Source organism: Bos javanicus, chromosome 5, assembly GCF_032452875.1.
Source record: "Bos javanicus breed banteng chromosome 5, ARS-OSU_banteng_1.0, whole genome shotgun sequence".
Classification (NCBI taxonomy): domain Eukaryota; kingdom Metazoa; phylum Chordata; class Mammalia; order Artiodactyla; family Bovidae; genus Bos; species Bos javanicus.
In genome coordinates this window covers 50,352,896-50,380,823 of record NC_083872.1, presented here as the reverse complement: position 1 = coordinate 50,380,823, position 27,928 = coordinate 50,352,896, and the positions used below count along the sequence as shown (strand labels likewise).

Here is a 27,928-nt window from a genome sequence, read left to right as displayed (position 1 = left end):
AGCTGGGCGATGGGCGGGGCGGATAAACCATGGGCGGGTCTGTTTGTGGTGACTCCCTCCCGCCGCGCTTAGGCCTGCTCCCGAAGCCAGCAGGACCGCGGCGCAGAAAGGCAGTCTAGTCCCTGGCCCATCTCCATGTTGGTGGTGACCTGAGCGGAAGCCTAAGTGGGATGCGGCTGACGCGGAAGCGTCTCTGCTCGATTTTCATCGCCGTGTACTGCCTCTTCTCGCTCTACGCCGCCTACCACGTCTTCTTCGGGCGCCGCCGCCGGACGCCGGACGTGCCTTTGCGGGGCCTCAGGAAGGGGGTTGTCCCGGTGCGGGAGAGGCGCGGCCGAGGTAGGATACCGGACCGCGGCCTCTCTTCTCGGCTGCGCGCCGGGTCGCGGGGCTGAGGGATGGTAGGGGCCGGGATAGCTGAGCCACGCTGCCACCAATCCGGCTCTCGGGTCCAGGATGGCTCCGGGGCGCACTTCTCCCCTTCCAGCTCTCGGTAGCCACCCCAGGCCTCGGGAAATCTCACATGCTGTCGCCACTCCCCACCCCTGGGGCTAACAGGTGCACACACTTTTAAAAACACATCTTGAATATCCAAGACGTTGTCACAAAATGCCAGATTCTCTGGAATGCCGCTGGCTTAAAGACATCTATTCCCATATTGAAACAAAAGAAAGTGAAAAATGAAGTCGCTCAATCGTGTCCGACTCTTTGCGACCCCATGGACTGTAGCCTACCACGGTCCTCCGTCCATGGGATTTTCCAGGCAAGAGTACTGGAGTGGGTTGCCATTTCCTTCTCCAGAGAATCTACCTGACCCTGGAGTGGGTTGCCATTTCCTTCCCGACCCTGGAGTGGGTTGCCATTTCCTTTTCCAGAGAATCTTCCCGACCCAGGGATCGAACCCCGATCTCCCTCATTGAAGGCAGACGCGTTACCGTCTGAGCCACCAGAGAAGCCTATTGAAACAAAGAGCCTTCTCTAATCCTGCGGTGACTTCGGAAGACTAGAGTGTTTTATCTCCAAGTTTTGATCCCTTCTTTGTATTTTGTTGACCCATGTCAGGTTCGGACTCAGGCTTATTTCTTTCTTTCAGAATTTTGCACAATAGTATCTGAAACTGTTGGACACTTTTCATGTTGAAGTCAAGTTTTATGTATAGTTTGCGTAACGTATATACAATCTATATAGAATTGGCAAAAGTTAAGCTTGTAATAATACATATTACTGTACCCAGTTATTTTAGAAGGCTTTTTTGGGGAGCCTAACATTTTGTTAACATTTTATTTCAAGTTCTTTTGGGGTAATGGTTCAATCAAAATTAAGTTCTGATTTCCTTTTTAAAATTTTTATTGTGTGTTTAACCTGTTCAAATTCTCTTTGAAAAATTGAAGTTAGGATGCAGGTAAAACTCCCTGACTTTCCAGGTGGCTGAGTGGTGAAGGATCCACCTGCCAATGCAGGAGATGTGGGTTGGAACCCTGAATAGGAAAGATCCCCTAGAGAAAAAAAGTAGCAGCCACTACAGTATTCTCACCTGGAAAATGCATGGACAGAGAAGCCTGGCAGGCTATAGTCCATGGGGATGCAAAAGAGTCGTACACTACTTAGCGACTAAACAACAACATCTAATTTAAATGGCTTGAATTTATCTATAACTGATGCTCTGCCTTATTGATAACACTTGGTACTCTTTTTATAACACAGAACAATCTACTTTGAGAAGTGAAGAATGGAATCCTTGGGAAGAAGATGAAAAAAAAGAACAACAACACAGACTTAAAACTAGCCTTCAGATAGTAAATAAGTCCACAAAAGAGAAAAAACTCTTCCATGTACAAATCTGGGGCAAAGCTGCCATTGGTAAGTTAATGTTTAAAGCTAAGATATGTAAAAGCATCATATAAAAGCACTATTAATACATTTAAAGTCCATTTCATCATTTGTTAAGATACATAATACATTTTTTTCACTTTTTTTCAGTATTCCATTTCTATTTTTATTAGACAACATCTGTGTAAACACACACAAACATATGCATGTGCACCTGTCTTTAGCAGAGCACAGCTTTATCTGTAGACACAAAGAGCAGGTTGTGTGAACATCATTATATTAAAACGCCTATGTCAGCTGAATTTTCATGGAACTATGTGTTTATTAGACACTTGATGCAGAGTGTAAGATGTGGCCTCTGACCTTAATGGCCAAACAAGTTTAGGAAACATTGAACTAAACAAAGTTAAACAAGGTTCTTTGTTGCAGAAACTTTGTCAGAGGTTTTAATATGCCAGTGTTCATCATGAATGCCTCAGAAAGGGATATAGTATGTAGTTGATTAAACTTGGTTGCCCACTAAAGCACTTTTGCTCTGAGTATCATGAGAGTATAGTGTTCCAAATTATACAATATGCTCAATTAGAGAAAATGGCAGCCCACTCCAGTACTCTTGCCTGGAGAATCCCATGGAGGGAGGAGCCTGGTAGGCTACAGTCCATGGGGTCTCAAAGAGTTGGACACAACTGAGTGACTTCACTCACTCACTCACTCACTCACCCTCAATGACAAAAGAGTCAGAAAGAACTTAGTCAATTAGAAGTGAGTTTTTTGGCCATTAAACATGAGTTAAATATATATACAGTAAGGGATATGGATAAAAGGTACCAGGTGAAAGGAAAGTAAACAGAATAGTAGTACCTGACCCATAATGTTTCATAAATTCATAAACATTTGCATACATATATACTGCCTTGAAAATTACTGATCTCTAAAGTTCAAGTACCCAGACCCAGACCTCTAATCATCAAGTTCTAGCAATTTTTTTCTCTATTAGAACCTGTCATATTAATTTGTTTCTTTAAATTTGCACTTCCTCATTCTAGTCTTTAATTAAATATACTTCTTAACAGTTTTCATTATTCTAGACTTTTCTGATTTCAATCTAATAGGTACAAACTGGTCAGATGAGATTTATCAAGCATTGCATTCATCAGCCTATTCCCCAGGCACAGTCATAGGATACCAGTTACAGAAATTCCCATTCAAAAGGGAGAAAATGGAAGAAGAATGGAGTCACAGGTTTAAGCATCTTTGATATCCAACCACGCAGACTCCATTAGGTTTCAAGCCCTGGGAGTGAGTAATCTATGGCTCAAATGTTCTTTCTGGATTTTTCAGCTCCGTGCTTGAGAAGTCATTGTTCCATTTTCAGGAAGGTTAGCATGTGTTTGCAGCTCAGTAGCTTTATCAGCCTGTTTCCTGCTGTTAGGATTTTCCAATAAGCTTGTTTCATTTCAACTCTCTCTCTGTCCCTTTTAGTCCAAGTTGGCAGTGTTTCTATTAATATAACGTTCTCAAGAACCATGTCAGTCTCCCATATGTATGACATAAAGATTCGCTTTATTAGACAAGAGTTCCTCCACAGGTGTTTCCTGGATAACCCCATCTCTATTTCTAGCTTCTGCTGATAATGGCTAAGAAAATCCACAAATCAACACCTAATACTAAAAACAAAACAAAACAAACCCCTCTACGTGATCGAATATTCTGACCAGACATTAGCAAAAGGATGTCAGCTACATCTTTAGTCTTCCATTTTCAGGAAGGTTAGCATGCTTTCTTGACAGTGAATCCCCTAATTTTTCCTCTCTTTTGCAATCTGAAGAGGCTAAGAATTTTCAAAATCATCAAGTCATGATTCCTTTTTGCTTAATGTTTTTCTAAGTCTCTCTTTTCAACTCATATCTTATTGTAATCAGCGAGAAGAAATGAGGCCACATCTACAACACTTTACTTAGAAATTTCTTCAACTAACTATCCAAGTTTATCATTTACAAGTTCTGCTTTGCACATAAGTGCAGGAAACAATTCAGCTGAACTTTCTACTTCTGTTTATAACAAGGATCTTCTTTACTCCAAACTCTAATAACATGTTCCTCACTTCCTTTGAGCCCTCATCAACAGCACTTTTAATGTGCCTATTTCTTCTAACAATCGGTTTATGATGATTTTGATATTCTCTAAAATGATACAAGTTTTTTCCTACTGTTCTCCTAACTTTCTCCTGAGTTTTCACCAGCTGAGTCACTAACATCCATATTTCTACCTACAGTCTGTTTAAGTCAGTCTAATCTAAGTGTTTTTTAATCATTGTTCTCAAAATTTTTTCAACCTTTCCCCATTACCCAATTCCAAAGCCACTTCCAGATTTTTAAGTATTTGTTACAGCAGCACCCCATTTCTATAGCTACATAATATGTAGTTTCCTTTAGCTGCTATAACCAATTACCAAAAAGTTAGTGGCTTAAAACATATTTTTTATTTAAATTTAATTATTTTTAATTGGAAGATAATTGCTTTACAATGTTGTATTGATTTCTGGTGTACAACAGTGTGAACCAGCCATAAGTATACATATAGCCCTCCCTCTTGAACCTCTCCCACCCCACCCTCCATCCCACCCCTTTAGGTCATCACAGAGCACCAGGCTGAGCTCCCTGTGTTATATAGCAACTTCCCACTAGCTATTTATTTTACACATTGAAATGTATATGTTTCAGTGCTGCTCTTTCAATTTACCCCACTCTCTCCTTCCCCTGCTGTGTCCACAAGTCAGGAGACCACCTGCAGTGCAGGAGACTGCCTGCAATGCAGGAGACCTGGGTTCTGCCCCTGGGTTGGGAAGATCCCCTGGAGAAGGAAATGGCAACCCACTTTGGTATACTTGCCTGGGAAATCCCATGGATAAACAAGCCTGGCAGGCTACAGTCCATGGTGCTAAGAGTTGGACACAACTTAGCAACTAAACCACCAGCCACTACCATGGCTGAGCAACATTCCATTGTATATAAAAACAACATATATTTTTTAATCTATAATTATAAGTTTCAAGTGTACTACATAATGATTTGATATAGGTGTATATTGTGAAAGGATCAATACAGTAAGTCTAGTGAACATCCATCACCTCACATAGTTAAAACTTTTTTCTTGTGATGTGAACTTTATGATCTACTCTCTTAGCAACTTTCAAATATGCAAATACAGCATTATTAACTTTGGTCACCATTAATTTATTATATTATGTTTCTGAAGGCAGAAATCTAAAGTGTGCCTCGGGCTATTCCATTTGGATGCTCTAGAGAAGCATCTGTTTCCTTGCTTTTTACTGCCTTCTAGTAACTGCTTTCATTCCTTGACCCATAGCCCCACCTCTTCCTGACTTCTCCTTCTTCCTCAAACCTCTTTCCCTCATTTTGACACTCCTGGCTCCCTCTCCTGAGGATCCTTGTGATTATATAGGACCCACCCAGAACAACAGACTGGTTCAAAATTGGGAAAGGAGTATGTCAAAGCTGTATATTGTCACCTTGCTTATTTAGCTTATATGTAGAGTACATCATGTGAAATGCTAGGCTGGCTGAATCATAAGTGGAATCAACATTGCCAGGAGAAATATCAAGAACCTCAGATATGCAGATGATACCACTCTAATGGCAGAAAGCAAAGAGGAATTAAGGAGTCTCTTGATGAAGGTGAAAGAGGAGAGTGAAAAGGCTGACTTAAAACTTATTCAGAAAACTAAGATCATGGCATCTGGTCCCGTCACTTCATGGCAAATAGATGGAGAAAAAGTGAAAACAGTGGCAGATTTTATTTTCTTGGACTCCAAAATCACTATGGACAGTGACCACAGCCACAAAATTAAAAGATGCTTGCTCATTAGAAGAAAAGCTACGACAAACCTCAGTTCAGTTCAGTTCAGTCACTCAGTCTGCATCTCCATGGACTGCAGCATGCCAAGCTTCCCTGTCCATCACCAACTTCCAGAGCTTGCTCAAACTCATGTCCATTGAGTCGATGATGCCATCCAACCATCTCATCCTCTATTGTCCCCTTCTCCTCCTGCCTTCCATCTTTCCCAGCATCAGGGTCTTTTCAAATGAGTCAGTTCTTCTCATCGGGTGACCAAAGTATTAGAGTTTCAGCTTCAACATCAGTCTTTCCAATGAATATTCAGGACTGATTTCCTTTAGGATGGACTGGTTGGATCTCCTTGCAGTCCAAGGGACTCTCGAGTCTTCTCCAACACCACACTTCAAAAGCATCACTTCTTTGGTGCTCAGCTTTCTTGTAGTCCAACTCTCACATCCATACATGACTACTGGAAAAACCATAGCTTTGACTAGATGGACTTTTGTTGCCAAAATAATGTCTGCTTTTTAATATACTGTCTAGCTTTTCTTCCAAGGAGCAAGTGTCTTTTAATTTCATGGCTGCAGTCACCATCTGCAGTGATTTTGGAGCCCCCCAAAATAAAATCTCTTGTGGTTTCCATTGTTTCCCCAACTATTTGCCGTGAAGTGATGGGCCTAGAGAACGTATTAAAAGCTAAGCGCTGAAGAATTGATGCTTTTAAACTGTGATTCTAGAGAAGATCTTGAGAGTCCCTTGCACAGCAAGGATATCAAATCAGTCAATCTTAAAGGAAATCAACCCTGAACACTCTTTGGAAGGACTGACGCTGAAGCTGAAACTCCAGTACTTTGGCCACCTGATGTGAAGAGCCAACTCATTGGAACAGACCCTGATGCTGGGAAAGATTGAGGGCAGGAGGAAATGGGGGCGACAGAGGATAAGATGATAGGATGGCATCATCAACTAAACGGACATGAGTTTGAGCAGACTCTGGGAGACAGTGAAGGACAGGGAAGACTGGCGTGCCACAGTCCATGGGGTCACAAAGAGTCGGACATGACTTAAGGATTGAACAATAGCAACAACACCCAGATAATCCAGCACTGAACAACATCAACACCTAGATAATCCAGCATAATCTCTACACCTTAGCATCCTTATCTTAATCACATTTAGAAAGCCTCTTTTGCTTTCTAAAGGTAATGTATTTACAGGTCCTAGAGATTTCATCTTTGGCCATCTTGGGTTGGGAGAAAACATTACTAAACCTACTGTATTTGGAAAGCTTTATCTGATTAGCCTAGTCTTTTAACATGGGTTTTTTGTACATGTCTTTTAGTGTGATGAGAATGTAACAAAACACATCTTCCAATGTAACTTTTTAGTTACATTTAGGTAACTGGGCTCCCCAATTACCTCATCGTCTCCAGACCTCATCGTCTCCAGAATACCTTATTGTGTGACACTGCTCTCCTCTACTCTCAGAGCTTTCATATAGATGAAATCATAATAAAACATAGGGGCTGGCCTAAAGAGATAGGATGCAGTGGCATTTGTTTGCAGACGGCATCATGTAGTGAAGGATGTGTGCTCAATTGGGAAGGAGGTAATATCTCCTTGATATACTGAATGTATATGCATACATGAGACCCTCTGGTTCTATTTGGCATAAGATGGTAAATCCATCCCCAGCTTGTTAGAGTATAGAAACAGTTCTAATATAAGGTAACTTATACTGTAATATAACACATTTCAGGATAAGATAGGTAGTCCAATGATAGGGGTTTCTCAAATTTAGAATCATAGAGTTTATCTTTAGTATATCCCACATTTGCCACATTTTACACTGACAACATCTGAGTTAGTCTCTTGTACATTAGCTGTCATATTGATGATTTTGAGCCCAAAGAGGAATAGAATCTGATTTCTGATCAAATAATATGAAAGAGCAGAACATAAAGTCATCTCACACAATAGAGTAAACCAGATGGTAAATGCTTTCATTTTTTGTTTTTTTAATTATCAGGTTTGTATCTCTGGGAGCACATTTTCGAAGGTTTACTTGAACCCACTGATGTGACTGCTCAGTGGAGAGAAGGAAATTCAGTTGTTGGAAGAACACATTACAGGTATTAACTGTGCAGTATTAACCTTTGATACGGTGCTGTACAATGTTTTATATCAATACCAGAAGAAAACTCAGAGGAAAATATGTTCATAGAAAATATTTCCACTTTAACTTGTGAAGAATGGAGAATCTCATGAATATATATTTGTAGTTATAGCTTACCTTAAACATTTTCTTATAAAATTGGATGTTACAAAATTCTGCTTTTTTTGGAATTCTATATATGTTTTATTTTAATCAAAACATTTCTGATTATATGGAAAAGTCCATGCTCTAAATTTTGTAACATTTGGTTATTAATAAATATTTAACATTCTATCTTGGGGGAATGATACATAAACAAGGTTTTTATTTTTCTCTTTCATGTAATAGAGTCACATATTTTTATAATACTCACATGGTAGCTAAAGCTACTGCTATTAGTTCTGAAATTTTTATCCATTAAAACATTTCATATATGAGTTCTATCATGATTTGATAGTATAGATTACCATTTTACTGCAATATTCACAAATCTTTTTTTAGATTGAATAAAACCAATGTATTATGAAGATTTTTTTTGCATTCTTATTTTTATAACTGTGATTGCATATTTTCTGAAGGTTTCTAAAGAGCATTAAGAATTTTATTTAGAAAAATTGTGGCAATGAAATAATATTGTTTTCTATTAGATTTTGCCTTCCAATTGAAATAAAAACCAAAAATAATTATTTTAAATGCTTATTTCATTTAACAGTTATATTATTCAGGGGGAAAAAATGTGAACTAACAATTATGGCTTTCATTAGGATTCTATTTATTTCCCACAGAGATTAAGAGGAAAGGCTATGGTTAATATGATGCTGGAAAAGATTGAGGGCAGGAGGAGAAGGGGACGACAGAGGATGAGATGGTTGGATGGCATCACCGACTCGATGTATATGGGTTTGGGTGGACTCTGGGAGTTGGTGATGGACAGGGAGGCCTGGCGTGCTGCAGTTAATGGGGTAGCAAAGAGTCAGACGCGACTGAACTGAACTGAATATGAGTTTCATTTGAATTTTCTTTTAATTCTTTATTTACTGTATACTCACTTGGAAATCAATTTCATTGCATGTATCTTTTCAAAGAAATCATTCTTGAAAAGCAAACAGACTTTTAAATCATCATTGGTAATGATTATTTTTCCTTTTATCTCCAGGCTTATAGATGGGATTATAGATGTAATCCCACTGAAGAGTTTATACATAATTCTAAACTAAAATTGTTGGATTCAGGTGTCTGAAAGTAGATGTGTGTTTTACATATAAATCTAATGTTTTGCTGTTTTAAATGTAAGCATATGTTATGAGTATTAGTCTAATAGATCTACCTACAACATATAGAATTTCCAAAAGAATTATTTAAAATTTATTGAGAAGTTAACATACAGTGTTATTATATTGATAGCAAAGATTTTGAGCAAATAGTCTTAACTCCAAAAAGAAAAACTCACTTCCTGTTTCCTTCTGAAATACTTACCTGAGATTTTATATTATGATTAAATATCAACACTATTTCCTTTTAGATTTCAAGAGAACTGTGTATTCAGGGAAGTTCACTGTTATAGCTGATTTTTGTAAACAAGTTACTAAAGGTTTGCTGCTGCTGCTGCTGCTAAGTCACTTCAGTCGTGTCCGACTCCATGCGACCCCAAAGACGGCAGCCCACGAGGCACCCCCATCCCTGGGATTCTCCAGGCAAGAACACTGGAGTGGGTTGCCATTTCCTTCTCCAGTGCATGAAAGTGAAAAGTGAAAATGAAGTTGCTCAGTCGTGTCCGACTCTTATCGACCCCATGGACTGTGGCCTCCGTCCATGGGATTCTCCAGGCAAGAGTGCTGGAGTGGGGTGCCGTTGCCTTCTCCTACTAAAGGTTTAGGCTCATGGAAAGTAGCATATATAATTTATCCAAAATTAATAATCTTCTATTAAATTGCAGTTTTGAGTTGAATCAGGCTTCATGGGTACTAACTAAAATGTTTTGACACATTCGTTTTTTACTTTCCCCAAAGTTGGAAGTAGTGGCTCATCTTGAAGATACAGAAAGAGTTTCTGAATACTATCAAGATCCTTTAAATAAGCATAAATACATTCTATTTAAACCTTTAAGTTTGCAAAGAATTTATATTATTTAATTTTAATTTCACAACAGTTCTGAGGCAGAAAATAAAAAGGATATAATCAGTGTTCCAGGGTAAATCAGGCTCCTGAATGCTTATTCTTAACAATTCATAGGCCCAAGTGATGTAATCCAAGGTACCAGGTAAATAATTCAGAATGGAAATACAGCTATCAGACAGTCCCTGTGCCTTTATTGGCCTGACCAGCTCCTTACTTCCTTAAAGGCAGGCTATAAGTGATACCTAAATATTTGGGAGTTGTTTGATTAAATATGGAATTAAATGTGCAATATAGCTATATGTAGCACTTCATGTTTCAGAAGGAAAGAAATGAAATGAGTCCGTGTTCACCACTGAGTCCATACCATATAGAGTCTGTGCTTAGGATGTGAGTAGTTGAACACATGTGGGGCAGACTGAACCTGTGATTCAGCCTGGTGAAGTCCTGTCATCTCTGGACAGGGTAGCAGTGTGACTGAGTTATGGGCACAGACTCCAGAGCCAGAATATCTGAGTTCCAGTTCCAGCTTTACCTCTCATTAGTTGTCTGACCTTGGGCAAATTTCTTAACATCTCTGTGCCTGGATTTCCTTGAATTTAAAATAAGGCAAATAATAGTTTCTATTTTACAGTATTCTTTTGAAAATCAAAAGCATAATAGGTGTATAGTGCTTAGACTAGTATCAGGCACATAGTAGTCACTGTAAAAGTCTTGTTACTAGTTTTATTATATTTACTCTACTTAAATAGGTATTGCACCATCTCTGTATCTTTCAGTTCTCCTTTTTCTATGTTTCCATCATTGTCTATTATCTCTCCATCACATGGCTTCCCAACAAGCACCTTATTGATACATTTTTTATGTTAATGTGTTCAGTTATGTTACAAGCTAGCATGGAACCCATTCATCTCTTGAAGAAACTTTGCCTGTCTCTACTCACATCCATCATATGTTCATTTATAGTTTAATTTCATAGGGAAACTTATTTTTAATTTCTTAGGAGGAATCTTCTATTCATCATGGCATTTGCTTTATTCCCAGAAGACTGCCTTCAGAATTCTGTAATGTCCCTGTGCAGGCATTATCATAAGATATATAAATGCCTACCCATTTGATAAAACAAAAGTTAGATGCTAAGTTGCTTAATTCATTATTGTCTAAATTCAATTATGGTATTTTCAGTGAGCATCTGATCCTTATGAAAAAGGTCAACGTTCTTTAAATATCATGATAGAATAAAATATGTCTGATCCTATTTTTAGAATTTCCAGGTATTACTATTATAAGGAGTTAATGAACTCACTATTCATTACAATGAGTGAAAGCATTTATAGATAATATTAATGGTTATACTATATTTAAGTCATATACTGGATCATAGATCAATACAGATCTCAAATAAACTTTTCATTGGTAACCAAAGATACTATAGTTAATTTTTCATAATGCTCATTCTCCCTCTCCAGCCAGACTAATAAGAGGGTGGGAGTGTTTCAGCATAAACATTGAATTAGGAAGGCATGGAGTCATGGCAGTGATACTGGCCGTGAGAATGGGGTGAATTGCAGCAGCTATTCAAAAGTAAGGGCCATTCATGAATTCAGCATACCTATTTTATAAAACTGAATTTTCTAAAACTATCAGTCAAAAACGATGTAAAATCAATGGCTGAGAGCTATGTGGATGGTTTAGTTTGTGTACTTATTATTGATCAAGGCATTTGCCAGTCTCTTAGCTGGCAAATTATTAATCTTATCAGTAACTTACTTAATATAATAACATACAGCATTTTTTCGGTAGCACTTACTGAATTTAGGAAAAATGAAACTATTTACACTGGATTCTAAAAAATATGTTTTGCTCACGTTCAGCTTAGAATTCAATATTCAGATTATTTCTCTGGACTATCTAAGTATCAAAAGTACTTATTGGGAGCAAAGTTTTTAACTGAATCTAGGAGAAGGCAATGGAGAAGGAAATGGCAACCCACTCCAGTGTTCTTGCCTGGAGAATCCCAGGGACGGGGGAGCCTGGTGGGCTGCTGTCTATGGGGTCGCACAGAGTCGGACACGACTGAAGCGACTTAGCAGCAGCAGCAGCAGGAGAAGGCAATGGCACCCCACTCCAGTGCTCTTGCCTGGAAAATTCCATGGACGGAGGAGCCTGGTAGGCTGCAGTCCTTGGGGTCGATAAGAGTCGGACATGACTGAGCGACTTCACTTTCACTTTTCACTTTCATGCTCTGGAGAAGGAAATGGCAACCCACTCCAGTGTTCTTGCCTGGAGAATCCCAGGGACGGGGAGCCTGGTGGGCTGCCATCTCTGGGGTCACACAGGTCGGACACAACTGAAGTGACTTAGCAGCAGCAGCAGAAAAAGTACAAATATTGAAGAATAGAAGTTCTGACTATTAAATATATGCTAAGAAATCTAGAAGAGGAAGTCACTGTTTCAAAATTCCATGTATAGCTCCATAAATATGTTCATTTTTCAGTTAATGGATATTTATGACTGATGCATGATTCGTAACTTTAGGAAACAAAAACACAATGTTTCATCATGAGTAAATATACTATAATATCTTATACATATGCCTGAGCATGCATGCATGCACACTGAATGCTCAGTCTTTTCAGTCGTGTCTGACTCTTTGTGACTCTATGGACTGTAGCCCGCCAGGCTCCTCTGTCCATGGGCTTCTTCAGGAAGAATACTGGAGGGGGTTGCCAAACCCCCTCCTGCAGGGGATCTTCCCAACCCAGGGATTGAACCCACGTCTCCTTCGACTCCTACATTGCAGGTGGATTCTTTGGCGCTGAGCCACTGGGGAAGCCCACATATGGCATACTGTATAGCTGGAAATTTATTACTAAATTGAATTTTGTAATTTGATTCATATTTTAAATGCAGTAGGATAACTTAAATAAATCGGTAGAGCAAAATAACTCTCTTAAAGAGAATTACGGCTTACTTATTTGACGTTTACTGAGTTGCCTGCTAGTTGGTTCACACTAGGTTCTGAAGATCTCAAAATGAATAAAATACTTTTCCCTCAGGGAGTTCACACACTAGAGGCTGAGATAAATACATTAATAACTTTGAATCTGTATACAGAGCATAATGATAAAGACGTGTATACTCCTTAGTTGTTAGGGAAATATAGAGGGAGGGTCACTAAGTCACTGTAAGTAGAGTTGGGGGTATGGCATCTATCAAGAAAGGCTTCCTAGAGGAGGTGATAGCTGAGCTGAGTCTTAAAAGATTAGTAGAATTTAGAAAGGCACCAAGAGGAGTGATTATATTCCCAGCAGAGGCAGTATCAGAACTGATACACAGCTTGGTTTGTGCACAAAATTTCAGGCCATTCAGAACCCCCAGAACATGAAGGTGGAGTAGAGTAGCTGAGATTGGAAGTGGAGGGCAAGGGCCAGATCATGGCGGGCCTTGTAACGTGCCACATTAAAGCTCTTGGACTTTGTTCTCGTTCAGTGAAAAGCAGTTGAGGATGATTAAGCTAGATAGTGTGGTATTGTCATACGTTTTTGGTGTTGATGTCTCTAGTAGCTGTGTGGAAAAATGATTTGAAGGAGACAACTGAAATCAGGTAGGCCACATCTTTGCATTAGAAAACTCTTAAGTATCCTGCTGAGATATAAATAAGGGATGAAATTGGGAAGTGGTATTCTGACAGAGTCAGGAATTTGAGAAACTTAGGGGCAAAACTATCAGAATTTAAGGATTATTAGATGAGAGCAAGAATCAAATGTGACAGTTCCCTGGTTGCTAGCTTGCATGACAAGATAGCTAGTATGCATTCAACATAGAAAGTACAGGAAGAATAAAAGCAGATTTTCCACTCTTCTCTAGCCCACTACTCAGCACCAGCCTAACCCCCTTTTTCACAGCAGACAATCCTGCCTATTTCCTCAAGAATACCCCTAACTGTCTCCCTTAACTAGCTCCTCTAACATTTATGTACATGATCTCTAAGTGATCCCTCACCTAACCGTCTCTTTTTCTTAGCTCGCAGACGGTGAGGTGATTCCCTAGCTCAGTATTAACTTCCTCTACCTGTGCATCCTTTCTACATACTGCAAGACCTTGCTCCATTGGTTACTTCCTTGCTCGCCTCATCTTCAGCCTTTCATTTATTACTTTCTTGCCTTCTCCTCCACACTTTCAGAAGAGTTGTCTGTGCTTACTGTCCCCACTTACTTTTATTGTAAATTTATTTAAGTATGCTGTTGCTGCTGCTAAGTCGCTTCAGTCGTGTCCGACTCTGTGCGACCCCATAGACGGCAGCCCACCAAGCTCCCCCGTCCCTGGGATTCTGCAGGCAAGAACACTGGAGTGGGTTGCCATTTCCTTCTCTAATGCATGAAAGTGAAAAGTGAAAGTGAAGTCGCTCAGTCATGTCCAACTCTTAGCAACCCCAAGGACCACAGCCTACCAGGCTCCTCCGTCCATGGGATTTTCCAGGCAAGAGTACTGGAGTGGGGTGCCATTGCCTTCTCCGTGTTTTAAGTATAGTTGATTTATAATGTTGTATTAATTTCAGCATAGCAGAGTGATTCAGTTAAACACACACACAGACATTCATACACAGACATTCTTTTTCATACTCTTTTTCCATTTGGGTTTATCACAGGATGTTCAATATAGTTCCTTGTTGTTTATCCATTCTATATATAATTGTTTACATCTGCTAACTCAGACTTCCAGTCCATCTTCCCTACTCCCCGTCCCCCTTGGCAACCACAAGTCTGCTCTCTATGCCTGTGATTCTGTTTCATGGATAGATTCATTTGTGTCATATGTTAGATTCCACATGTAAATGATATCATATGGGTTTTGTCTTTTTATGACTTAGTTCACTTAGTATGATAATGTCTAGGTCCACCCATATAGCTGCAAATGGCATTGTTTCCTTCTTTTTTACGGCTGAGTAGTATTCCATTGTGTATATATAGCACATCTTTATCCATTCATCTGTCAGTGAGCATTTAGGTTGCTTCTACATCTTGGCTACTGTGAATAGCGCTACCATGGACATAGGAGTCCTTGTATCTTTTTGAATTACAGTTTTATTTGAATATATGCTCAGAAGTGAGATTGCTAGATCATATGGCAACTCTATTTTTAACTCTATTTTTAGTTTTTTGAGGAACTTTCATACTGCTTTCCATAGTGGCTCTACCAACTTACGTTCCCACCAACAGTGAAGGGAGGCTCCCTTTTCTCCACACCCTCTTCAGCATTTGTTAATTTGTAGACTTTTTAATGGTGGCCGTTCTGACTTTTATGAATTTTGAGTTGCACTTCTCCTCACTGAACTTCTTACTGTCCCCTTACTTCTCATTCACGTCTCAACTCATTGCAGTTTGACTAGCACACCTCCCAACACACACATACACATAACTATCTGAATCGTAAGGGAATTTTTTTTTACCCCTAAAGTTTCTTTATCTAAATCCATGTTTCCCAAATTATGTACTAAGGTACCCTGGGGCACCACAAAATATTATTAATATTTGTGGGAATGACAGTTACACTTCACATCTGTCAAATACCATGCAAATTACTAGTTTGAGGTAGTTCACATTTCAACATTAGATCACCCTGCATCCACTTCAGAGATGTTATGCGTTTGTGGAGCTGAGTTTCTCATGATTGCTGTGATCAAATCGAGGTACCACTCAGAAATCAAAGTGGAATAAGCAGTGACTGAGGCAGTGTCCTCTCTGATTCCAAGGTTTGAGAAGTTGTGTAGTGCTCCGTAGGTACACACATCCCATTATTAAGCATGTGTAGTTAGTTAAGAGCAGAGAGTCAGATACGGCTGAGTGACTGAACTGAACTGAAATAGGAATATTACTTTTTTCTTCAGTGTATGCATGTTATTTTTTAAGTGGCTTCTAAGCTCTTGGACAGAAATACTTAACAAGTTATTTGAATCTAACAATTTAAAAAACATTGCTCATGAACCATTACTCATTATTTTTGGTTTGGTAGATACTATGAAAAAATTACTAAAACACTGAAAGTTTCCTGGGAACCAAAAAAAATTGGGGAACTTCTGATCTATACCTTGACTCTGCAGCATTGACCCCAGGGCTTTCACCTTTACTTGAACATGGCCTCGAGGTCTGGAAAACCGGTTGGTCAGCGCGTGAGGGGTGACATGCCTGCTTGCTGGAATTTGAGAGCCTTCTACAAAAAGGGAGCTGTAGAGACTCCACAACGGGTCAGATGTGCCCTGAACAAATCATGCTTTTGTTAATTTGCATGGATCAATAAAATCAGAAGTATTCCTCCCTATCCCTTCATTTTGGGATCTTCACTGCATCATTCGGGATCTTTCACTGTGGCATGTGGACTCTCTAGTTGTGGCTCATGGGCTCAGTAGTGGTGACATGCTGACTTAGTTGCTCCGCTGCCTGTGGGAATCTTAGTTCCTTGACCAGGGATCAGACCTGCATCCCCTCTGTTGCAAGATGGATTCTTAACCACTGGACCACCAGGGAAGTCCCCCTGACGATAACTTTTGTGGTTTAGTCACTAAGTTGTGTCTGACTCTTTGCAACCCCATGGACTGTAGCCCTCCAGGCTGCTCTGTGCATGGAATTCTCCAGGCAAGAATACTGGAGTGGATTGCCATTTCCTTCTCCAGCTTATAGCTTTAAAGGAGACAGAAATGTTCATGTGCTACCAATAATAACTATTTTAAATTTACCATAACTATCCTCATCATCTCTAAAGTGCTTTCTAGCCCCTCAGACTCTGCAGAGTCTCCTAAATGACTAAATGATCACTGAATCATTTGGCATCTTCCTGTCCAAGGCAAATTCAAAAAACACAGTTTTGTTCCCATAGCTTATCATCACTGTAGAACAATGTCATAAAACTCACACAGTACATAAACAAAATATAAATACATATTTATACTAATTTGAGCTAACATACTAATTTGAGCTAACCATAGTGTCTTGGGAAAAATTCAAGCTCTCAAGTTAGATCTTGATTCAAATCTCAATGCTGCCATCACAGGCTGTGTAACTTCAGCCTTATTTCCCAAATGCAAAATGGGGGCCTAATGTCCTCTGCAGAGTTGCTGTAGAGATTAAAGGAGAACCTGTGCAGAGTGCCTATGTACCATGTATATAAAAGGCATTTAATAAATGTTAGTTTTTTATCCCAAACAATAATAAGCAATAAAAGCAGGATTTCAACATATTTGTACTAAATATTTAAAGACTCTAACAAGTTATTAAAAAATGGTTGAGCAGGTTGCAAAGAATCCAGGACCATCTACTTTTACCATAGGTTAAATGGTACTTTTTATATTTAATACATATTCATTTAAAATATTTCAGTGGTACTGGTTGTTCAAAGCAGCACATGATATGAAAATGGGAGTTATGAAATGTATCTACTCCTTTTATGATATTTTTAAATACTTTAAAGAATAGGGAGTTTTACAATAGATTCCCATTTCTCCACCACCTGGAACCAGGTGGCACAGTGGTAAAGAATCCAGTGCAGGAGACAATAGAGATACATTTTCAATCCCTGGATAGGAAAGATCCCCTGAAGAAGGAAATGGCAACCCTCTCCAGTATTCCTGCCTGGAAGATTCCATGGACAGAGGAGCCTAGCGGGCTCCAGTCTATGGGTCACAGAGTTGGACACGACAGCGCACCCACACACAGAACGAACAGGTTCTGGCTCTCGGTCATATTTGCTTCAGATATATAACTTTCCTCTTAAAAGAATTAAATATTTCCAATAAAGGCATTACATGCTCTCTTCATATTGTTCCTCATGTCCTTTCCTCTTCCTTCCTCCTCAACCACTATCGTGAAATGGTTATATATCTTCCCATTCAAATTTTTATATTTACACTTTTACTAGATATATAAGCATAAATTTTTTTCCTGTGGTACTTTCAAATTTGCATATAATTAATCTGTCTACAACCAAAACTTCCCATTAATCTACATCTCTGTCCCACCATCCAAACTTGTTCAAAAAAAGTATTATAGAAATTGTTTCTAGGAAGTATATGGATTAAGTCTCATTGTATATTTTACATAAAATGACATAGAACTTCTGGTACCAAACGATTTTGTTCTCTTCTTCTTTGTCTCTTGTTTTTCTTTTGTTTTTAACAGCTTCATCACTGGTCCGGCTGTGGTCCCAGGGTACTTCTCTGTTGATGTGAACAATGTGGTCCTGGTTCTAAATGGAAGAGAAAAGGCGAAGGTCTTTTATGCCACCCAGTGGTTACTTTATGCACAGAATTTAGTGCAAACTCAAAAACTCCAGCATCTTGCTGTTGTTTTGCTAGGAAATGAACATTGTAATAATGAATGGATAAACCAATTCCTCAAAAGAAATGGAGGCTCTGTGGAACGACTTTTCATAATATATGACAGCCCCTGGATTAATGACATGGATGTTTTTCAGTGGCCTTTAGGAGTAGCAACGTAAGTACAAATTATTTTTACATGTTTCTAGGCTCTAAGACCTGAATCTCTGTACCAGGAGGATTGTGTTTTAGATTTGTGATAAATGTAGTTCTTCTGAGCTCCTTGAGGCCATGTGCCACCTTTTCTATGGGCAGAAATGTGGTTTGGCCTCATGCTTTGGTAATAATTGTTGATATTTTTAGGGTATTTTAGACTTTGATGAGGAGACCAGATAAGTTACATTTTTGTATTTTAGAACCCCAAGGCATAGTAAATTTTCAAATTGATCAGTAGTGCCTTAAAGAGATATTTAGCAGTGGATGGCAGAGAGACAGATTTTCTAAAAACAATTATAGAATCTCTTCATCTATATCTATATAACTATTATATAGATACTTAGTTTTCTTAAATCCCTACTTTAGATCAAGTATTACATCAAGAGCACCCTGACCCTTCGGTTTGGGAGGATTATAATATACTCAGATCTGACACTGAGATTGGTTGAGTTTGCACAGATCTCTTGCATGTGCTCAGTCATGTCTGACACTTTGCAACTCCCTGTACTGTATCCCACCAGGCTCCTGTGTCCATGGAATTTTCCAGGCAAGAATACTAGAGTGGGTTGCCATTCCTACTCCAGGGGAATCTTCCTGACCCAGGGATCAAACACACATCTCTAGAACCTCCTGCATTGGCAGGCGAATTCTTTACCACTTCCCCACCTTGGAAGCCCTCTCCCCCAAATTAATTTATATATTATTTTGGGGTCTTTTTGTCTATCTTGTTGTTGTTGTTTAGTCACTAAATTGTGTCTGACTCTTTTGTGACCCCATTTACTGTAGCCTACCAGACTTCTCTGTCTGTAGGATTTCCCAGGCAAGAAGACTGGAATGGGTTCCATTTCCTTCTCCAGGCTATATTCCCGAATTAGGGATTGAACTCACGTCTCCTGCATTGGCAGGAAGATTCTTTACCACTGAGCTACCAGTCTATCTTTCTATTAAAAGGAAGGTTAGTTAAATAATATGTAATATATATGAGGCCTTTCTTTAAGATTGGAAACTTATTTTTTTATCATTCTGTTAATACAGGGCCTTTGAGTAATAATAAGTTGACTTCAAGTTGCCACTAGTACATAAACTTCCTGATAGCAGGGATTTTTGTCTCCTTTTTGCACTACTTTATCTGTAGAGCCTAAAACAGTACATACACAGATTAGGCACTCAACAAATATATGTCAAATGGATGAATTATGAAATAGCTAACTAACGTGGTACTTGAATCAGATATTCATTTTCTATTATTTTATCACGGGTTATAAGATGTGACCTTTGACTGTCACCAGGGAAGCACATTGACAAAACATAGTCTCTGGCCTTCCATGTCCAGATTCTGACTCAACAGGTTTAGGGTAGGGAAGAAGCAGACAAAAGGTTTGCTAGGTATAGCCAGGTTTAAGATGCTCTGAAAAATCTAGCCTTTGAGTAGAATGTTTGAAATAAAATAATTATTTCTTTATAGTGTACTACATCACCTATTCATACAGTATAGGAGGGAAACTCATCATAATTCTGGTACTGTTGGACAAATATCTTTCTTATAGACCAGTGGTTCTCAACCCGGTGCAGTTTTGCCCTCCCCCTAGGAGACATTTGGCAATGTCTGGAGATACATTTGATTGTTACAAGTGGAGAGAGGAGGCGATACTGGCATCTGGTGAATAGAGGCCAGGGGTGCTGTTCAATATCTTACAGTATAGAGGACAGCCTCCACAGCGAAGAATTATCCCGCCCAAAGGGCAGTAATGCTGAGATTGAGGAAGCCATTATAGCCCTAACTATTACGTTAAGCTTTGCTCTTACGTGAAGGTTGTAGTTCAGGCACGTAATTTGTTGCCTCTTATTCCCAAATGCCCATAAGAATGAGCCGATTGCAACAGGCCTCTTCTGTGTGGGATATAAGATTTTGGGTTTTTTAAAAAATCTACTTGAAAAGCTTTTGGAATTGGAATTCTTTGTTACAGCAATAAAAAGAAACAAAATAGTGTCATTTGCAGAGACGTGAATGATCTAGAGACTGTCATATGGAGTGAAGTCAGAAAGAGAAAAACAAATACCATATAATATTGCTTATATGTGGAACTTAGAAACATAGTACAGATGAACTTACTTGCAAAGCAGAAATAGAGACACAGATGTAGAGAACAGACATATGGGTAACTTATGGATATGAAGGGGGAAGGAGGGGTAGGATGAATGGAAGATTAGGATTGACATATATTCACTGTATAAAATAGATAACTAATGGGACCCTAACGTGCAGCACAGGGAACTCTACTCAGTACTTTGTGGTGACCTAAATGGAAGGAAGACTTATGTATTCGTATGGCTGATTCACTTTGCTGTACAACAGAAACTAACAAAACATTGTAAAGCAACTATACTCCAATAATTTTTTTTTAAAAATCATGATTATTACGAATGTAGAAGATTCTTTATACTTTGAAGATCTTAAGTTCTTCCTGTCTTATAACTTCAGATCAGTAATAGAAGTTGAATATAAAAAAGCAAAGCATTTTAGGTGCATAATTTCTGTAGCAATCTTGTAAAGGATGTCAAAGTGAGAATGTTTTTTTTAAGTGAGTAGATTCAGGAACTTTTCCAAAGTAAGCATGGAAAATTTAACTTGAGATTTAAAGAATCTTATTTTAAATCTCTCTTTTCTACATCATCATGCTACCTAAGATGTTAGATTATGCAAATTTTGCTAATCCTCTTGTCATATATTAACTCACATGTACTTAACTTTTACAGATACAGGAATTTTCCTGTGGTGGAGGTGAACTGGTCAATGCTACATAATGAAAGGCCATACTTGTGTAATTTTGTAGGAACCGTTTATGAAAATTCATCCAGACAAGCACTAATGAAAATTTTGAAACAGGATGGGAATGATAAGCTTTGTTGGGTTTCAGCAAGAGAACAGTAAGTTCTATGTTTACTTGATTCATCCAGCATGTTTCCAATCTGTGAAACATGTTTCCAGGCTTTATGTGACCCTACAGATTTCCACAGACATTTTTAACTCCATTAATACCAGTCTTTCCCCAGAAGATACATTAATAATTAAAGCTGTGATGAAACAGTGTTGTATACATTAAAAATAGAGAGCATCTCCCATAGTCCATCTTGAAGACAAACATTGGTAACTATCATATGCACATGTCAATTGTTAGGTTTTCTCAATAATATTTGTTAGTCAGACTTGAACACAGGAGATTGTGGATGACAATAAGAATCTTAGGTTCATCTCTGAGATGTTCAGCAAACCAGTTCAGTATTCCAAGACTGGCATGCCGTATGCCTCATAGCTTCAGGAACCTGGCATCACCCTGAGGACAGAGGCCATTCTTTGAACCCCGAGATCTAACATAGGACCTTGCATAAAGTAGGCCAGGACAAGTGGGGAATGGATGGATGGATGGATGGATTTAATAGGGTTAACTTTCTTCCATCTTTTACATAGTAATCATGAAACAGGTGTTCATGGACTGAAGGAAGAAATTTGGAGATCACTTATTTTATTTTCGGAGAAGGCAATGGCACCCCACTCCAGTACTCTTGCCTGGAAAATCCCATGGACGGAGGAGCCTGGTAGGCTGCAGTCCATGGCGTCGCTAGAAGTCGGACATGACTGAGCGACTTCCCTTTCACTTTTCACTTTCATGCATTCGAGAAGGAAATGGCAACCCACTCCAGTGTTCTTGCCTGGAGAATCCCAGGGATGGGGGAGCCTGGTGGGCTGCCGTCTATGGGGTCGCACAGAGTCGGATACAACTGAAGCAACTTAGCAGCAGTAGCAGTATTTTATTTTTAAATAAACAGAGTTTCATGTAAAGCAGTGTCATCAGAGAAGTAATGCCTTTTAAAAAAATGTCCTTTTACATCTAGAAATACATTAATTGCAGCAGATACTGTATTCTAGAAAACATGACTCTACTACAACCAAGAATACTCTACCCAGTAAAGTTCTCATTCAGATTTGATGGAGTGATCAAAAGTTTTACTGAGAAGCAAAAGCTAAAAGAGTATAGCACCACCAAACCAGCCTTAAAACAAATGTTAAAAGAGCTTCTCTAGGTGAGAAAAGAAAAGGCCACAAGAAAGAAGCAACTTACAAAGTGAAAAAGTAAAGACAAACGTACAGTGAAGGTGGGAAACCATCCACACATGAAGCCAGTAGGGACAAAAGAAAAAAGTAGTAAAGTCATCTATATCCATAATAAGCATTTAAGGGATATACAAAACAATTAGATGCAAAATATGATATCAAAAACTAATTATGAGGGGAGAAGAGTACAAATGCAGGGGTTTTAAAATTCATTTGAAGGTAAGACATCAGCAACTTAAAGTGATAGAAAAAGGTGGTTCTTTGAAAAGATAAACCCAAATGTATAAACCTTTAACAAGACTCTTAAAGAAAAAAAAACCAAAAAAACGAAGAGCACCCAAATCAATAAAATCAGAAATGAAAAAGAAAAAGTTACAGCCAATATTACAAAAATACAAGGGATCATAAGAGACTACTATGTACAACTATATGCAAATACAATGGACAACCTAGGGGACGTGGACAAATTCTTAGAAAGGTAGAATCTCCCAAAACTGAACCAGAAAGAAACAGAAAATATGAACAAACTGATTACCAATAATGAAATTGAATCAGTAATTTAAACACTTCCAACAAACAGAAGTCCAGCACCAGATGGCTTCACAGGTAAATTCTACCAAACATTTAAGGAAAAGTTGACATCTATCCTCAAACTATTTTTTAAAAATTGCAGAGGAAAAAACACTTTCAAACTCATTCTACAAGGCTATCATCACCCTATGTGATACACCACATTAGCAAAGTGAAGAATAAAAACCATATGATCTTCTCCATAGACACAGAAAAAACTTTTGATAACGTTCAACATTCATTTATGATAAAAACTCTCCAGAAAGTGGGCATAGAGGGAACTTGCCTCAACATAATAAAGGCCATATACAACAAAACAGGAACAAGACAAGGATGCCCACGCTCACCACTTTTATTCAGCACAGTTTCAGAAGTCTTGGCCACAGCAATCAGAGAAGAAAAAGAAATGGAATCCAGATTGGAAAGGAAGAAGGAAAACTGTCACTGTTTTCAGATGACGTGATACTATACACAGAAAATCCTAAAGACACCACCAGAAAACTACTAGAGCTCATCAGTGAGTTTGGTAAAGTTGCAGGACACAGAATTAGCATATAGAAATTGGTTACATTTCTGTATACTAACGATTAGTGTACTATCAGAATGAGAAGTTACCATCTTATCAAATAAACTACCTAGGAATAAACCTACCTAAGAAGGGAAAAGACCTATGCTCAGAAAGCTATAAAACACTGATGAAAGAAATTGAGGACAACATAAACAGAGGGAAAGATATATCTTGTTCATCTTGTTCTCACAATAAAAGAATACTATTAAGGTGACCATACTGTCCAAAGCAATCTATGGATTCAAGGTTATCCCTATCAAAATACCAATGGCATTTTTCACAGAATTAGAACAAATCATTTTAAATTGTTTGGAAACACAAAAACCCCAAATAGCCAAAGAAAAAAAAATCTTAAGAAAGAAGAATGATTTGGAGGAATCATGCTCCCTAACTTCAGACTGCACTACAAAGCTACAGTCATCAATACAGTGTGATACTGGCACAAAACAGACACGAAGATCAGTGGAGCAGAGTACAGAGCTCAGAAATAAATCCACACACTATGGTCAATTAAGCTGTGACAAAGGAGGCGAGAATATACAATGGAGAAAAGACAGTTTCTTCAGTAAGTGATGCTGGGAAAATTGGACAGGTGCATGTAAAAGAATGAAATTAGAAATTCTCTAACAATATAAAAAAATAAACTCAAAATGGATTAAAGACCTAAATATAAAGAACAGATACTATAAAACTAGAAGAAAACATGGGTAGAATTCTCTTTGACATAAATAACAGCAATTTTTTTAGATCTGTTTTCTAAAGCAAAGAAAACAAAAATAAGCAAATTAAACTTAAACTTTATTTTAAATTTTGTTTAAATTAAACAAATTAAACTTAAGTTTACCTAATTAAACTTAAAAGCTTTTGCACAGCAAAGGAAACCATCAATAAAACAACAACAACAACAAAACCTAACAGGTTAATATCATATATATATATATATATATATATATATATAAATAGCTCATCCAACTCAACACCAAAGAAAGCAAATGGCCAAGTTAAAAAAATGGGCAGAAGAACTAAAAAGACATTTTTCCAAAGAGGAAATGCAGGTGGCCAACAGGCACATGAAAGTACGCTTAACATGGATACATCAGGGAAATGCAAATCAATGCCACATGTGTGAGGAACAAGGGACACTGTGCCTGGAATGGAAGGAGTGAGGGGAAAATATGAAAGTTGATTGTACAAACAGGCTTACTCTTGATATTCCTTTACTACCATTGAACCAAGGAGGTAGAGTAGCAGTCCTCCTTGCTTCTCATTGCTGCTTCCAGACCTCTTTCCCTTTTCCCGCCCTAAAACAATATCAGTTTTGAATCTCATACCAGCAGACGAAAGTATTCACTACTCTTTCTCTTTGAAATCATAATGGAGAGAAATAAATTGGGAGATTGACTTATACACCCTACCATGAATAAAATAGATAACTAATAAGAGTCTACTATATAGCACACGGAACTCTAACCAGTACTCTATAATGACCTATATGAGAAAAGAATCTAAAAAAGAGTGGATATATGTTTATGTATAAATGACTTATTGCCATATAGCAGAAATTAACATTGTAAATCAACAATATTCCAATAAAAATTAATTTTAAAAAATAGCTCCTTTATAAAGAAATCATATAAACCTTGGGTTTATCTCCTTAATTCTTTAGGAGTCTAGTTCCTGATACACTCTCATTCTCTCCGACATTTCTCCAGCCTCATTCTTAGTGATCCCCAAATCCACATGGATGGTCTTTGCATAGCCTTGGTCCTGCACTTCCTTTACTTCCTCTCCTCCAGTGATTTGGGTCTCCACTTCGGTCATTCACTGTCATGGTCATTTTCTAGACCTCATGATTACACATACTGCATGATCTCAAGTTCCAGCAATTCTCTCTGTAACCATCTTTTTCTGACATTCCCACTCATTCCCTGTAATAATCTGATTTCAGCAATTTAGCTGGGACTTACACGTCCTTGTTCCTACTACCTTTCCGTTGTCCTTCACTCACCTAATCTTTACTTTCTTATTGACCCCACTTATACTTCGTAATCAATCATGACTGCATATACATTCAGCTTCTTCGTTTCTTAATCTGGCAAATCCTAACTGGTTAAATCCAGCTCTGTTGCCTGCTCCATACCTCCACCTGTGCAGCCACACTTGGAGAAAGGTGCTGACTGATCTCACTTGAAATATCTGACCTTGAATGTCTGGCAGTCATCCATTTCTGTTTTCCATGTGTTCTCCCTCTTTCCTGGAAGACCGTTTCATACCCTCTTTTCTCTACCCAGCTGCTCTTACCTTATAACCCTATTGTTTATTTCCCTGAGAAAATAGGAGAAAACATCTAGCTTTCTCTCAGTTTCTACCCTTGCCCCATACAGTCTGTTCTCAACACAGTAGCCAAATTGATTTTGCTCAAACACAGATGAGGTCAGTTACCCCTCTGATCGAAACTGTGTGATAGGGTACTCTGACTCCATTTTCTGCACCTCTCCCTTTCAGCCACCCAGGCTTCCTTGCTGTCCCTTGAAAATGCCAGGCATGTACCATCTCGTGGCCTTTATGCCTGCTCTACCTTCTGTTCTCTCCCCAGATACCTGCGTGGTTTGCTCCCTCATCTCTGGCTGCACATTTGGATGCCCCTGAGTGAGACGCTCCCTGATCACCTATTTACACTTGCAGTACTACCCTACCAGAAACTCCCTCCTCACTTCTCTGCTCTGGTTTTCCACACAGTGCTTAACACCTTCTAAATAATTGGCTTGACCTGGTTACTATCTGTCTCCACCACTTGAACTGAGATATAAGCTCCATAAGGGCAGGAATTTGGAGGGTGAGGTAGAGAGAGAAGACCTAGCACTCAGAAAATTTTGGCTGGTACAACATTCATTCAGAAACTGTATAATCACTAGATTTTAAGTGTACAACTGCAAACTTCTCAAATTCTTAACTATTTTCAAGAAATCTGTTTGGGCAAGACTTGACTCATCTTTTCTGCCTGCCATCTCTATAGTGTGTTTACCATTTCCTGTAACCAACATTAAAAGATAAAATATTTTCTTCCACAAAGATATGCTTAGTAAAGTGAAAACTACAGTTATTTTTCTGATTTTCTAGGTGGCAGCCTCAAGAAACAAATGAAAGCCTTAAGAATTATCAAGATGCTCTGCTTCAGAGTGATCTCACCTTGTGCCCAGCAGGAGTAAACACGGAGTGTTACAGAATATATGAGGCTTGCTCCTATGGCTCTGTTCCTGTGGTGGAAGATGTAATGACAGCTGGCAGCTGTGGAAATTCATCTGTGTACCTTAATGCTCCTCTGCAGTTGCTCAAGTCCATGAACGCTCCTTTCATCTTTATTAAGAACTGGAAGGAACTTCCTGCTATCTTAGAAAAAGAGAAGACTATAAATTTAGAGGAAAAGATTCAAAGAAGAAAAAGATTACTTCACTGGTATCAACACTTCAAAACAGAGCTAAAAATGAGGTTTACTAATATTTTAGAAAGTTCGTTTTTAAAGAACAATAAAAATTAACTGTAATTCATTGTTTTCAAGCCAAGGTCTGGGTTTTTAAATCATTTCTAATGCTGTGTGTATGTGTGTGTATTTAGAAATGTTCTTTAAGGTACCCAGTAGACTCGAGATTATGTCTGTAGTGTTGACCAAGTACAGCCTTACTGGACCACTCCTGAAAATAAAGTTAAAATAGACTCATTGGTACAAAGTTGAGTGATTCAACATTTATCAACTCTTCTCACTCGATAAATCTGCTCAAGGAAAGCAGCATGGTTTCGTGGAGAGACTGGGCTGTGGAGTCAGACCAAGCCTGGGTTAGAACCTCACTGCTGCACCTACTGTCTGGGGACCTTGGGCCAGCCACCTCATTGTTCCTTTCCATGTAGAACGGAGATGATGGTACCTCATAGAGCTGATTGTAAATATGAAACGAAATAATATATAAAGGACTCAACAATTGAAATAATCTCTAATTCATTTTTCATTCCTTACTAGTTAATAATAGGGTTAAATTTAAATATTTTAACACACAATCATTTCCATAATTTAAGAGTAATCATATGTTGTGTTGGGAATGTATGTGGACAAATCTTAAAGAGTTAGACTTTATTTATTTATATGTTATTTTTTGGTTATTATATTTCTTAAGTCTTTTTATTGTGCTGAAGTAC

At 38.5% G+C, this 27,928-nt stretch overlaps 1 protein-coding gene across 2 annotated transcripts; it reads left to right on the top strand.

Annotated features, from left to right (window-relative positions):
• On the top strand, nt 1–27,295 carry RXYLT1 (ribitol xylosyltransferase 1). 2 transcript variants are annotated; one of them, XM_061416608.1, is made up of 6 exons: nt 1–339; nt 1,705–1,860; nt 7,718–7,820; nt 18,133–18,447; nt 21,243–21,413; nt 26,858–27,295. In XM_061416608.1, the coding sequence occupies exons 1-6, from the start codon at nt 171–173 to the stop codon at nt 27,273–27,275; spliced, it is 1,332 nt and encodes a 443-aa protein (XP_061272592.1). In that variant the 5' UTR covers nt 1–170; the 3' UTR covers nt 27,276–27,295. The 2 variants fall into 2 exon arrangements, with proteins under 2 accessions (XP_061272592.1, XP_061272593.1); XM_061416609.1 differs by lacking the exons at nt 1–339; nt 1,705–1,860 and adding an exon at nt 7,205–7,297.
• The last annotated feature ends 633 nt before the right edge of the window (nt 27,296–27,928 follow it).

Bases quoted from the DNA above. Each gene is read 5' to 3' on its own strand.
- RXYLT1 (XM_061416608.1), top strand. From the start codon at position 171: ATGCGGCTGACGCGGAAGCGTCTCTGCTCGATTTTCATCGCCGTGTAC. The intron at 340-1,704 runs GTAGGATACCGG...TTTATAACACAG, and splicing joins GCGGGAGAGGCGCGGCCGAG to AACAATCTACTTTGAGAAGT. The intron at 7,821-18,132 runs GTATTAACTGTG...TGTTTTTAACAG, and splicing joins GTTGGAAGAACACATTACAG to CTTCATCACTGGTCCGGCTG.